The sequence below is a fragment of the Amphibalanus amphitrite genome, unplaced genomic scaffold (genome assembly GCF_019059575.1).
Source record: "Amphibalanus amphitrite isolate SeventyFive unplaced genomic scaffold, NRLGWU_Aamphi_draft 000087F_arrow, whole genome shotgun sequence".
Classification (NCBI taxonomy): Eukaryota; Metazoa; Arthropoda; class Thecostraca; order Balanomorpha; family Balanidae; genus Amphibalanus; species Amphibalanus amphitrite.
This window is the reverse complement of record NW_024881583.1, coordinates 14494-29457: the sequence shown is the minus strand read 5'-3', so window position 1 is coordinate 29457 and position 14964 is coordinate 14494. Positions and strand designations below refer to the sequence as shown.

General features: G+C 47.8%; 1 protein-coding gene across 1 annotated transcript in view; it reads left to right on the top strand.

Annotated features, from left to right (window-relative positions):
- Nucleotides 1-818: 818 nt before the first annotated feature.
- LOC122379957 (SCY1-like protein 2) overlaps nt 819-14964 on the top strand; it is a gene marked incomplete at its 3' end in the record, with an annotated part of 28129 nt that continues 13983 nt past the window's right edge. Inside the window, exons 1-2 of the mRNA XM_043362652.1 lie at nt 819-1005; nt 14564-14698. Of these exons, the coding sequence (XP_043218587.1) occupies nt 850-1005; nt 14564-14698 (291 nt within the window). The remainder of the gene's footprint in view (nt 1006-14563; nt 14699-14964) is intronic.

Below are 14964 nucleotides of genomic sequence, written 5' to 3'. Positions count from 1 at the left end.
CCTTTGAGTTGTGCAATCTGTACGGTCGGCTGGGAAAACGAGTGACGTTTAATCAAAGTATTTTATAAATGTATGCGGTAACATTTCATTTAAAAAAGGGAAACAAGGAAGAGAGGCAAAAAAGGATTGCAAAAAGGCCATATTGACCAGGGGCTGAAATAATCCCTAAATTTTGGGCGGAAAAAGCAACGGTCGAATCGTTGTAGGCAAGTGCCTGAAATTCTTTAGGGTACTCAAAATAATAAAATTCTGAGAATGCAGTTGCAAGTCACACATTCTGTGCTATTCATGTTCTCTGCATTCATGTTCTCTGTAACAATCTCATGTTCTCCTTGGATATATGTAGACGACACATTTTTGTTTCCTTCTTTCCTGATGCACGTTACCATGCTGACTACGTTCAATGCCGAGCAGATGCATGCAGTGTTTTTGCAATAAAATGAGCTGTAGCTTCGTTTGCGCCCTGTGGCACATCAAGACTGAGATTATGGCTCAAGCGTCCCGTGCAACACCCATCAACTTCCCATCTCCAAACGGCAAATCAGTCAGCCGGCCAAGAACAGAAGCAGCAGCAGCAGCAGCAGCGGCGGCAGCAGCAGCGCCGACAGTAGCAGCAGCAGCAGCAGCAGCAGCAGCAGCAGCAGCGGCAGCAGTAGCAGCAGCAGCAGCAGCAGCAGCAGCAGACGCGGCGGTGCGGCCGATCGAAGGAGCCGTCGCAGCGCCGGCGCCGCCGCCGGGCCGGCCAGGTGAGCCGCTCGGCGCCGCGCCGGCAGCCCGCGCGCCGCCGACGTACAGTGGTCCGCCGCCGCCGCCGACTTGTTGCACGCTCCGCGGGCTGCCGGACGCACCATGCCCCATCCGGCCATGTTCAAACTGGGCAGCAGCGGCAGCCGCGCCGAGGGCAACCCCATCCTCAACATGTACGAGATGGGCAAACAGGTGGCCACGGCCGGCCCAGAGATGGTGTGGCGCATCCATGAGGGCCATCGGCAGAGCGACGGGAAGGTGAGTGCCGGCGCTCGCCACGGGAACTAGGAGGTGTGGGAAAGACATCTGTTGGCTGAGTTTGGTGCAGGAATAATGGGAGATGTGGTTGGTACAGAAAACATGACATTAAATGATGGTGTGACTTGTTGCTGAGTGTGATAATGTTTTAAATGCACCCCAAGTGCTCTGACAAATATGTTTCATTATCTATATCCTAATGTAATGCAGTTTTTGGTTCTGATGCTCATTTGTTGTCACAGCTTAACCTATTACCTAGCTCTCAGCTCAGGACCTGATGCTGTACTTGAGACGATTATATACTTTGTGGCCCTGCTGACATCTGAATGCACCGATCGAGCCGACGGCGGCGGCTGTAATCGCTTATCCGACAGTTATATTTGACAGCTGAGAGAGAAGTGGGAATGTAAGCGAGACGTTTTAATCAGGGCGAGATACGGCAACATCAAGATGGCTCGTGTGCATATTTTTAAGCATTATTTATTATTGCGTGGCACTTTTTTCAAAGTATAAGAGCTGAAAATCATGAAACCTCATGAACCTCATGAAAATTGAGCAGTTCTTTAAGGTGGGGCTATTCAAAAGCAGACTTCGAATCCCAGGGACAAATGACACTCTGTCGATGCTATGACGGTAATTAATCAAACAGCAATGGATTGACCGATTAGGAGTGGAGCGTGATTCAACTATCAGAAACAGTGAGCCATGGATAACTCAGTTGCTTACACTCTGGCCGTTCTGATGGCTGGTATCATTGACCAATGACCATGGACCCTTTTCATCCTTCTAAAATACGCACACGAAACTCCAAATCGCAAGCGAAATGTAAACGCCGTTTGAAAACATACTTTGCAAGCACCCAACTCATTACAAAATATTTTACAATATGAACAATAGCGCCGTAACACTGCATAAAAGAGTAAAAATCCCATAAAGGACATTGAATAAAAGAATCAAAAGCCCGGGAAGAATAACAAACGACTTGTGTCTGTTGCAAGCATCCTTACCTGAAGCAAGGAGCAGTCCCATCGGACTTATATATCAACATATCGCATTATAACTTATGCACGTTGAGGTAATGGCCCCTTTATTGCCATTTTATCACAACAAATCGACTCTAAAGTCGTTGGTACCGAGGCACTTTAGTTGGTTTGAGGTTCGCAGCCTGGCGAAGCGAAACGTCATTGCACACAAGAAACTACCGGAGGCTAATGCTTTCTCTCATGGCTAAACAGTCTGACGGGTTATTCGTGCTATGCTCTTTAAGCATGTTACAATATTTGCAACTTGACATCAATGATATAGTAGCGTATTTTGTTTTTGCTTTGAGAAAAAAAAACTTATAAGATAAGTACACATGAACGTATTAAACTGTTATGGTGATACAAATTAGTAGTTTTCATTCTTTTAATAGGATAGCGTCATTGATCACGAAGAGTTTCATAAATTTTCACAGCCCATATAACTAAACACTATCGGAACTTATTATTTGAATTTTACTTGAACGTGAATATCACCCATTTGAAAGTGAGAAATATCTTTCCCTTGACATTATGGATATAGATATATGGTTAGACAATGTAACTAAAATAATAATATATTTTTGACTTCATGACACTTCCTGAATGCAAACATTCTGTAGCACGTTCCGAAGGATCAATCAACCAAGTATGCACGGAGGTGAAGTGCTGGTGCAGTGCGTAATTGATCCGGACCGTCTCGCTCTCTGCCCGTTCCGATAGGGACGATCAATAGACCGCTATCTCGACTGATAGCCACATTATTGACCACCAGCCGCCGACGACTATGAACCGACAACGTATTACCGGGTATATGTGGACGCAACAGCGGAATGATGGACTTAATGGGCCAGAATAGATCTATCAAATATCATACAGGAACCCAAACGCTTAATAAATATAATTGCTATCAACCAGTAAAACGCCTTTTGGGCGAAGAACGAGCGAGCGAGATAGTGAGCCCTGCACGTGCGGAAGGGCGAGAGGGTGCTTCCAACGGGCTTGAACAAAGCACCCTTCTAACCGGTCGCTAGCGGTGGGCCAAATTTGAACGCAATCGGCCCAGCCGTTCCTGAGATCTGGAAGCGACATTCTGCACGTGCGCACGTGCAAACGGGGTCCAAAATGACTTTTGCACGGCACCCTACTAACTGGTCCCCAACCGTGTACCAAATTTGAGCGCAATCGGCCCAGCCGTTCTCGAGATCTGGAAACGCCCCCTGCAAGTGCGCACGTGCAGTAGCACCCTAACCGCAACACATGGGAATGCATTGCCTGGTGGGTGCCTACCTGTATGCCAAGTTTCAGCGAAATCGCCCCAGTAATTACCGAGTTACTGAAATGGGAACAAATTTGGCACCTCTTATTGTTGTATTTTGCACGTGCACTGGGGTGACCCACATACATCGAGAGTATCCTATTTTGGGTAGAAGGGATGCTGCTACCCTACAAAAATTACCGCAAGTCAATCGCCCAAGCGGCTGCTGAGATATGAGCCTCTCAAAATCACTACTTTTGCAAAACAGCTTGAACACCCTTGACTTTTCACGTGGCACGTGCCACGACGGTCACTGAGATGTATCAAAAGTAGTCAATTACGGGGTAGAAGGGATAAGGCTATCCAACAAAAAAGACCGCAGGCCAATCGGTCCAGCGGTTGCTGAGACATAAGCCTCTCAAAAGCGTTACAGGCCGGGCCGGGCCGGGCCAGGCCAGGCCGCTCATACTGAGATTTTTCCGTTATATTGAAAAGACTCACTTCGCTCGCTGCGCTCGCTCGCTCGTAATAATTTCAACGTTTTTTGCTAGAAAACTCATTGTTGGTTTTAGCGTTAGTCCCGAACTCCTATTCAAATGTTCACCAGTTGACGCGTCCTGACAATAAAAAATAGCACGCATGCTTTTGGTCCGCACCTATATTTTCGATACTTTATCGGTAAAACCGAGAGTTTCATTTTTAGACCATTGACCTGACCTGTGAAGCTGGTTGACAGGTCAGGTAAGAACTCCGCTCTACTTACAGTAAGATCCATTTGATTTCCGATTGACGAGAGAAGTACTCTCGTTTTTCTAAGTTCTAATTAATTTAGTGCCAAACGCGAGGGAGGCTCTTTGTGCGCAGGTGTCCATTACTGCTTAGTAGGAGTCTACATAGTACATATACAATACCTATGATCATATAAAAACTTATGCGGCAGATATGTAGGCCATCATATAAGCTCGGATGTGAAAACAATTAAAACTTGATCACTCTCAGTGTGCAAAGCCCACCTGGTTCAAGAGGGACCCTTTCAGATGGTAGTCTTGTTTTCTATACTGTCATTTCTAAGAAATTAGTTATAAAACTATCTAATAAATGATTGAAATGGAGAAGGTCGGAAGAACTCAATTGGCCTTAACCTTCAGCACTGTGTACACATTGTTTTAATTGACATATCTGAAACGTATCCCCCTTATCCACATCAGCCTGCTGTACTGTCACAATCCACTCACATTTACCACCTACATCGCGGCTGTCACTGGCACCACCGGCGAATCCAGCCGTCTCGCCGGCCGCACCGTTTAGCACTGAACCCTAACCTTATCGCGCATCGGACCGAATCCTGCACATGTGGGCTTCCCGACATTCAATTTCCGCAGAAATGGCCGCGTGCTCCTGTGGCCGCCTGAAAGGCGCCGCGCCTCGGAGCTGCTGAGTCCGATGGCGCCGATCTCAATCCTTCCGGGACTGCCGAGATCGGCCGGTAAAGACCTGGCTCGCATCGGTCACGGCCAACTCGGCCCGCCAGCTGCACCGGGTCGGTCCGTGGACCGGGCTGGTCCGCGGACCGGACCGGACCGGACGCACTGGACCACGGGTCGAGCTGGACGCGCTGAACGGACCACTCATATCGAAAGCCTCCCGCGTACCTACTGTGTACTGCGCAGCTCTTGACTAACCTTGCTTCGAAAGCAAGGTCAGATAAGAATTTTTGAAGACAAAATTCCGAAAATAAAAACGCTGAACATGTCTACCTTCCGGACACTACCCATCTCGCTCGCCTGCTTCAACTGACGTACGACTGCTGCCGAAAGTCTCTCAGGTTTGCTGTTGGGCTCGACGTATACATGACATGCTTGACATATCTAATTTCCCCTTCAAATTGCTACCATAGTGTGCTGGCCAGGGGTGTAGGATCGCAAAATAGGTTGGGGGGGCTGAACCCCGGACGCCGCGCCGGTGGGGCGGCGCCGAAAGGTGCTGAGCGGGAGGGGGGGAGGAAAAAACCAGCAGTGGAAATGTGTTGACCGAGGGGAGGGGAGGGAGCGTGGACCATGGTGGTGAAAAGCGGGTCTATGACTTGAGTGATATGACTTATTCTCTCCCCCTGGATCCAAGTTCAGGCTTATAAAATAAGGCGTAGGTATTTATATTCCGGCTCAACGTTTTGCAACCACATTTATGCAGTGTATGTTCCCGCTCTTTTCAAATGCAAAGTGATGCCACTAAAACGGTATATGTATGCTCTTCTTATACTTAAGGCTGATGAGAGATTCAATTTCTTGATTGATTCAGTATTTAGATTCCTATCCCCTAGTTTGGCAAACTGTTTTAGGGGTTCCTTGGAGGTGCCCCTGCAATTTCCTAAAATCTAGGTACTCATTTTTCACCAATCACCCACTTCATTTCGGAAGGGTCAAGTTTTTGTGTAAAGATTGTAGACTGTTTAATGGCTCCCTTTTGGCTGTTTCAGGGAACTCCTCGACTACTTCTAGGGCCACGATAGCGGTATCGACAAAGTAGGCGGATCGTGATCGGTAAAACAGGACAGTCACAGAACAATTTCTGTTGTAGTATTTCGCAAAAACCCCGCATTCTGCATATCATTGGAAGCATAATTTTGTTTTGTAAAGTTGTAGGTCGTGTAGCCACACGAATACTCCCAAGATGCACGAAACAATTGCAGGCACGTAGGGGAGACCCGGGAGGTATGGGCCGGTTTTGTGAAAAGGCAATTTTCTTCCAGTGGGAAGTGGTTAGACCCGGTATTTCACTCTGTGTACGTGAAATTGCCTTTCGCCTGCAATGTTTGCCCGATATTAGGCATCTGGGATCAACTATTTTATCTCGAGATATCGTTAAATAAATCATGCGCTTGTTCGATCCATCAAAATACAACGGGAGGTATGGGCCATGGCCCGGGAGGTATGGGCCGGTGCCATGTTTCATATTCTTTTCTCGATAATGAGAACAATACTCGTAGCTGGTATCTACCTTGATCTCTCTTAGAGCCCAGGAACCACATAAGTGGCCAACAGCTTACTTCATGGGGGTCACGTGGGCACATACCTATGTATTTTGGTAAACGCAATGATGCTCCATGAAATAAGATAAATAATATTTTTCTGTTCGAATGAAATTTGTAGTTATATTTTCGACCTTGCGCGACAAAAATAAAACTTATTGAAGAGGACATTCAATGTAAGCATCATTTCATTGATTTAGGATCAACGGGGGTGGGTGGCCCGAACCTCCCGGTTAGGACGCCAGAATGTGCGTAGCGTCTCAGCTCATAATCTTGCAAGAAAGCTTCAAATTGTCTATCCAGTCTTAACTTGCATGCTTTAAACTTTATATTACCGATGGTCTGACATCATAAAACTGTATTTTGATGGATCGAACAAGCGCATGATTTATTTAACGATATCTCGAGATAAAATAGTTGATCCCAGATGCCTAATATCGGGCAAACATTGCAGGCGAAAGGCAATTTCACGTACACAGAGTGAAATACCGGGTCTAACCACTTCCCACTGGAAGAAAATTGCCTTTTCACAAAACCGGCCCATACCTCCCGGGTCTCCCCTACGTGCCTGCAATTGTTTCGTGCATCTTGGGAGTATTCGTGTGGCTACACGACCTACAACTTTACAAAACAAAATTATGCTTCCAATGATATGCAGAATGCGGGGGTTTTGCGAAATACTACAACAGAAATTGTTCTGTGACTGTCCTGTTTTACCGATCACGATCCGCCTACTTTGTCGATACCGCTATCGTGGCCCTAGAAGTAGTCGAGGAGTTCCCTGAAACAGCCAAAAGGGAGCCATTAAACAGTCTACAATCTTTACACAAAAACTTGACCCTTCCGAAATGAAGTGGGTGATTGGTGAAAAATGAGTACCTAGATTTTAGGAAATTGCAGGGGCACCTCCAAGGAACCCCTAAAACAGTTTGCCAAACTAGGGGATAGGAATCTAAATACTGAATCAATCAAGAAATTGAATCTCTCATCAGCCTTAAGTATAAGAAGAGCATACATATACCGTTTTAGTGGCATCACTTTGCATTTGAAAAGAGCGGGAACATACACTGCATAAATGTGGTTGCAAAACGTTGAGCCGGAATATAAATACCTACGCCTTATTTTATAAGCCTGAACTTGGATCCAGGGGGAGAGAATAAGTCATATCACTCAAGTCATAGACCCGCTTTTCACCACCATGGTCCACGCTCCCTCCCCTCCCCTCGGTCAACACATTTCCACTGCTGGTTTTTTCCTCCCCCCCTCCCGCTCAGCACCTTTCGGCGCCGCCCCACCGGCGCGGCGTCCGGGGTTCAGCCCCCCCAACCTATTTTGCGATCCTACACCCCTGACACTAGCAGTTATTCACAGGAGGCCCCAGGAAGTAAGAAGGACCCTAGCTGTCAGGCTGGTCAGAGGCCCTGAATATCCTGACGTGATTTTTGGGATTCCCTTGAATTTCTTTCGCCTCCGACGTGATTTTGGCCCCGTGGCCTTCGGCCCACGGGGGCCTCCTGAAAACCCCGAGGGGGGGGGGGGCACCCCGTCCATCTTGGGTACGTCCCTGAACAATTGTCCTCATCGTTCGTCCTACCGTCCGAGTTCCACCCACATGGCCTTGCACCCACCCCTAAACAAACGAAACGAAGCTGTTAAGTGTCGCGCCTTTGTTTTGTTGTGTTTTTCTGCATTCTGCGCCGCTTTAGCGTGCGTTCGGTATCCGGAAAATATCGTTTGGATGTTCTCGGCCGGAAAATTATTGGTGGGTGGCTATCTTCAACATGTCTCATTATCGTGATACCGAACGTAATCCCCGATAATTATCGCTGATGCCGGATAATTTTCCCTGATTATCTGCCGAAGGCACGCATAGTAACATCCAAAGGTTTTGTGCTGTATCGTCAGCTGATTACCTATGCCTGCGATGGCGTCAAATTCCGTAAAAAGGATTTGGCCTTCTTCTGAAGGCGAGACATAAGAGATATCCTAGAAAAAAGATGAAAAAACATTTAAAAGTTAGTGAATGTGCAAATTTCTTTCACCAAATCCTTTTAAGATAATGCCAGTTTATTTTATTCATTATGACGTTATTATTTTAAAGATTTGACATAATCATAAACATAATCAGCTAACGATATTTCACCGGCCTTGATTTCACATCTATTTTATTATTTATAGTCTTGTTACAAAAACGGTGTGACAACGTTCGGGAGGTGAGATAACCGTTCTTGTAAAATACGCAACGGCAACCGAAGTTGCTTGGTGACGCCTGCTGTACTGGTGTAACATGCTGACCAATTGATTATTTCAGGCTTGCTAAAACCACAGTTGATTTTTATGTGTACCCTCCTGGTTTTGTTTTGCTAGTATGTTCTTTCTAATGACTCGAAAGTCATTTTATAAATTAAATTTACTCCCTCCATTGTAATGCACATTTTCAAAGCCCCCAGTTAGTTTTAAGGCCAAAATTGGGTAGTTAGTCGTAAAGCAGAGAGGCGCTTTACCGAGACTCCAGAGATGCTTTCTAATCGGACCAAACCAAACCAAACCTAACCAAACCTGACCTAAACTCACCTACAACCTACAACCAAAAACATGCAACCTACAACCTAAAATCTACCACCTAAAACCTAAAACCTACACCCTACAGCCTAACCTACAGCGCATTTCCTTGGTTGCAAAAAGAAGTGTGACGCCTGCTTTACTACTACCCAAAATTGTAACTTTGCCAAGTTGAGCTTTCTTTAATTTGTCCATATTTTATAATGTTGGGGGGGCTGCCTGGCAAGTTGGGGGGGCTGACCAGCAGGTTGGGGGGGCTGAAGCCCCCCCAACTGTATAGGATCCTACGCCCCTGGTGCTGGCTGTGCTGGGCATAGGTATTTTCAATCTCAAGAATATATTAAAAGTAGCTTTGACATGATTTGAAACAAATTAATTAGCAATGCTCCTATGCCCAGAAGAAGCGCGTCTCAGTGCAACAGAACGGTGAGAAGTGGTGACTAGATCGGCTCCTAGGACTGCCAATCGGACCATAGGCCTAGAGTGACGATATTTTCACAGTAGCAGGAATCGCGCCGACGCCGGCTGCGCCGCCGAATTGGATCGGCCGCCACACGGCGGCGACCACAGCCGGTCTGCAGATACAAATTGAGCCGGGCCGCGCCACGTGCTGCTCAGCTCTGACAGAATTAATCCATTCTGACTGGTCGGCGCGAGCTAAATGGACTTGGAGCAGCAACGCAGACGGTTAATTCCATTTCGCTGACGAGTGTTTGAAATCTTGGCTGATTTATTTGATAAGCTTCCAGCATTGTTGTGCAGTTATTACATACCTACTGCGTAACTGTATATATTTATTTGGCTTTTTACATGACCTTGCTAGCAGAAGGCAAGGACATGCAGATGCAGGTAGAGACGGTAAAAAGTGAGCACTGCACGCAGTGCAATAGTTCAACAAATTTCATCGCACACTTGTAACTAGTGCAATAAATATATTAAGTTGTAAGTTAACCCTCGCCCGTAAACGCCGATCTGCCACCTTCGCCCATGCAGGGGGGGGGGGGTTGGTGCGACCCCCCCTTGGCGTTTGAAAACGGAGCGTCGTAGAGCTTAGCGGAAAAGACCAACGGATTGCTCTCGCCGAGATCTCGCGATTGGTGGTATATTTTTTGGTCCTAGGTCAACATTTGACCTACTTTTGACCGGTCAAAGGTCAAATTTTCGGAAAAATAGACTTTTTCAAATTTTCCGCGGCGATTGCGGCAAAACGGTGGGAGATATCGACTTGAAATCTTCACTATCGTGTTCCTTGATCAATTCTCTATCGTTTGGTATGTATTTCGTTTCCCTAGCTCTAAAAATGGCGCGTTGGGAGCGCCGGAAGTCGGCAAGGTCACAGTCGGCGGCAGAAATTCGAAAAATCAAAATTTAAATTTTTGAAATCTGATTGTATTTTTGGATTTGGGATGTCCATTTGCTCCCTATAGAAGCTAATATTGCTGCATATTCCCATTGAGGTGACAAGAATTAGCAAAATAGTGGTTCGGGCGCTTTTCAAAAATAGTACCGGACGCTGTTCCTCTTGTGACGTCATAGCTCCGTGACCTGACCTGACCCGGTCAAGTTTCTTATACCATATGATAGCCAATACTTGCCCCAACATGCATGGGAAGTTTCATCACGATCCATCAACCGATGTCCGTACCACCGGCAGGAAACCTCGGGCGTTGGCACTCAGTTTGTGAAATTCCGGCCGGAGGCTGTTCCCTTTGTGACGTCATAACTCCGTGACCTGACATGACCCGGTCAATTTTTTTTTTATCAAAAGATGCGCAAGGTTTGCCCCATAAGATACCCAAAATTTGGCGGCGCTGCGCGCCGCCGTTTTTGCACGATTTCCGAAAAACCTCAGGGGGGGGGGGGTTGCACCAACCCCCCCCCTACATGGGCGAGGGTTAAGCAATATAAAATAGCTGTGAATGAGATCAATATGCTGATCAATATAATCCAAGCACCACTCACCAGATACAGAATCATTTTTTTTTTACAGCCCAGTTGGTAGGAAGCTAATAAGCTGAACTATCTAAATCTCCAAATTATGTAGTTGCTATTTCGACCGAGATTCAGCCATAGTCATTCGATACTTAATAATCAATTGGTAACATTCATAAAACGTTGCTATAACTGCCTGCAAGGTATTGTAAACTTTGGGGCGTTCATTGCTTGAATCGATAAATCGAGGTAATGTCCCGCTCAGATAATGACATGGGCGGCAATGGTAATTGATTTGCATAAACAATGGATCCAGATCGTCATTAAGACCACCTCCGTCGCCGTTTTATGCACTCATCTATTGATCTGCTAGCAAGAGAGCGTGCTGCCGTCGGTCTTTACAAGAGAGGCTGGCATCCATATAGATAAAGCTTGCATTTTGCAAAGACTTACATATACATGTACATGTACATGTACATGCAAAAGCGATACAATATGCGCTCTTATTTCTCATGCTCTTTAATTTCATTTCAGTGTCACCGGGTTAAAAAAAAAAAAACATTCTGCTTAAAGGCGGAAGCGCACCTACTGGACACGAGATCCCTGTCAGGCGGCCAATCAGCGGCGCTCTCCTTATCATTCAAGCATGCACAGCGGACCAATTCAATGGCGTTGTATGCACAGTAGGTCAGTGACAATAACGAGTCGCTGTGAAACAATGACCCCACCATAAAAGGAAACCAATAACCCGCAATGCATCAATGCTAGCGGATCACGCTTAATTAGTGCCAGACCCAAACACATTAAATCGCTAGAATGCGTCGATATCTATCACCAGGAAGCGGGCGCACATAAATGACGGCCCATTTATTATGCCGAACGGTCGGTGTTTGTGTCAAGAGACCATATCGGCTTTGTACCTCAGCTTGGCATCGACCTACTGCCGGACAGGACGTCGTTTGCATTGTGACAGGCATATCCGGACTGTTTGAAGCACCCGCATGCTGAGTCCACATTGCGAGCGTCGCCGGCAAACAACTGCTCAAAGACTGACGGGCAAGGCGGTTTAGTTTTGCTTCTGGGCCGGCACGGGTGGTGTATGCGCTTCCCGAGCATTATGAGCTATACGATTAGAGAACCATCGGAAAAGCGATAGGGGAGTAGTCATGCACAATTTGGCTTATATAATGGACTGGATAATGACATAATTTGTCCAGCCTTATGAGATCATCCACAATCCACATATCGTTTATGGTGTAGGCAGTTGAAGAGTATGGGCCACTCACTATAAAATAATGATTTTGATGAAGAAGTCCACGTGTGTTTGGAATCATATCTTTCTTGTGCCCGTGTATCAACTGACTGAGTCGCATTGCAAAAACGATATTGCGATATATTTGATGACATATATGTGTTCGTCCTCAATCAGTTTGATGTAAATTATCTTTAATTTATATACTATCATTTTCATTTTAATTCCAATTTTAGCATTCCCTCATCGTTCCATCGACTAATAGCGACATGGACATAGCTTGGGTAAACTGTTGGGACAGGGAGAAATAGCCAAACTACGCCGGCCGGGCCAGAATTCCCGTGTGTCGTGTCCCATTAGGCCGTCATATGCTATCACTGCTGGGCCAAGGCCAGCCGCTGCAGAGGCCACAGGTGGTCGGAGCGATATAGGACGTCTGAGGAGGGTGGGAACTCAGAGACAGAGGGAGGGAGTGGGAACTGCAGGACAGAGGGAGGGAGAACGGGGGTCGTGCTTACCATCGGGAGAGGAAGGAAGGAGGAGTCACGGCCGACCTGTGGGTCATTTGACAGGTCTGCTTTCTAGTAAATTAGCTTCCGGGTTGGTGAGGGTGTAAGTTGTGTAGCGTATTATTGATTCAACATATGGAGCTCGAACTCAGTAGAGAGACGAGAACGCCTGCTTAGCCCTTAAGGCCAGACCGCTCGCGAAAGTTTAATAAACAACTTAACATTTTAAAGAAATAAAATTTGTTTAGAAACTCTAATGACTTCACTTGTTTGTTGGGGCAACATTCCCATTTGCAGCACAAACATTGGACTGCCTGTCTTCATGCATGCACGTGGATGCATGCACGATAGACCCTCCGGCGCTGGGGCACGCAGCTCCGCACGCACCTCCTGGGCGGACCGGGCTGCCGGGAGCAGGTCGGGTCGCCGGCACCTGGGCACACGCACCGAGCGCTCATCCACGATCAATACGGCCCGTGTGTTTGTGGCTCGAGCCGGAAGCTGACGTCAGCCCGCCGCCGAACCGCCTCCTCAGGCCGACTTTAGGCGCCGCCGAGCGCCAGACGACCCGTCTGTCGTCTGCGCGTCTCGCGTCTCTCGTCAGTCGCCTTTGTATCTTCTCGCTCCCGTCCCCGCAGGAAGATGGGCTGGGAATTTTTCAAGACCCTTCACCGGGTTGTCGTTCCGACTCGACGGAGGCGCCGGAGCCCGGGGAGCCACTCGCGGGCCGGAGATCGCGGCACACGTCGACGCCTCAGGCCCCGCCCGAGCTGCAGGAAAAGGAGGGGGCGTGTGGTGGGCGAGGCTGGCAGATTGTGGAGGTGGAGTGGGCCGCCGACCGCACCGCTCCGTCTCCGCTCGAGCGGCTGGGAAAACCGGCTGGTAATTGGTAACGAGGACGCGGCAAGCTGGTAAATTATTCAGACGACCGACGAGCGCTGCTCTTGATTGGATGACCCCGCAGCTGGCGAGGGAGGCCAGATTCAGAGACAGCGGAGAGCGAGAGGACAGAGGGTCCCGATCTTTTACTGTGGTGGCGCAGCAGAAGCACGGACGGCTTTTTAGGAGAGGAGGAGTCTACAGAAATGGGCCGTAAAATCATTTTCTTACCTTCTTTTAATTCTTTCATATAAATAAATGCAATAACGCATACATGGAAAAAACATTATTTTTGAAAAAAATATGTTTGACTTACCTTGCAGAAATAAAGATCGCTACCTACGAGTTAGGGCAAAAAGATATAACATAAAAGCCAAAGGGCTCTGCATGCTGTTCATTCAGCATAACATGTCACCGTCACATATCTCAGCTAACATACGACATGCGGCATGTCGTTCATACCGTTCATCCAAATCCCTCATGTTACCTCATTATCATAATGCGAAAACCGTCAGCCGGAATCAGCCTGCCAGCTCGCACCCAGCAGGTGTCCCCGTCTCTCAGGCAAATTCAATTCTCGATCCCCGAAAGTGGGCGCCGATCAGCGTACAAATCCTGCGGCCATTCCGGCGCCTATTTCTGTCGGGGCTGCCGCCGTCGCTGATTGCTCCGGTTGACGATCCCACCGGGAGCCGACGGCCTGCATTCACGGCACGCGCGCCGCCATCGATGGATGATGGCCATTGGGCAGTGCCGCGCCCAGACAAACGCCTCCCACCTGCAATGCGCGCCGGCTATTTCAATATCGCCCCACCGAGCCGGCCGAGCCGTTCGAGAGAAAGCCCGGCGCCACTTGAGACGGATATTCCTTCGCGGAACGAGCGCGCCGCTCCTTAGCCTGTCGCCGAGCTCAGAATAGAGCGGCGGTGTAATTCGCAGCGCAACTCTGTCAACTGGAGTGACCCTTACATCCGGGACTGCTAACCGACGCACCAGTGACCAAATTGGTGCACCTCGTCAGCCATGAGCGCCCCCAACTGAGGGCGGCACACCCCCGAGTTCGGGGAACGCGCTGTGGGCGATCGGCCAGCTAACGAGCCAACTTGCCGTCTGTTTCAGGAAGTTTCCATCTTCGTGTTTGAGAAGAAGATCGCTGAAAAGCTGCACAAGCCCAAGCGCCGCGAGACAGTTACCGAGCTGCTGCGGGCAGGAGTGAAGCAGCTCGAGCGGTATCGACACCCGCGGATATTGCAGGTAAGTCCGCCGCCTCGCGAGAGCTGCATGCAGGGCTGAGGGCACCGACCTCGGGAAAAGCTATAGGGTCGACCGACCTCGCCCCTAGTTTTTCCGATATAGTTGCCAATTTATTTGTTTCTTTTTCATATTGTTACTCTTCATTTAAATGTCATATTTTCTGTTTACATGGATTTCCTTTATATTTTGCCCATCCCCATGTCATTTTCATTATATTTTCCCCCAGTGTGAATGTTATTACGACTTTCATGCATTGTGCACTTCAC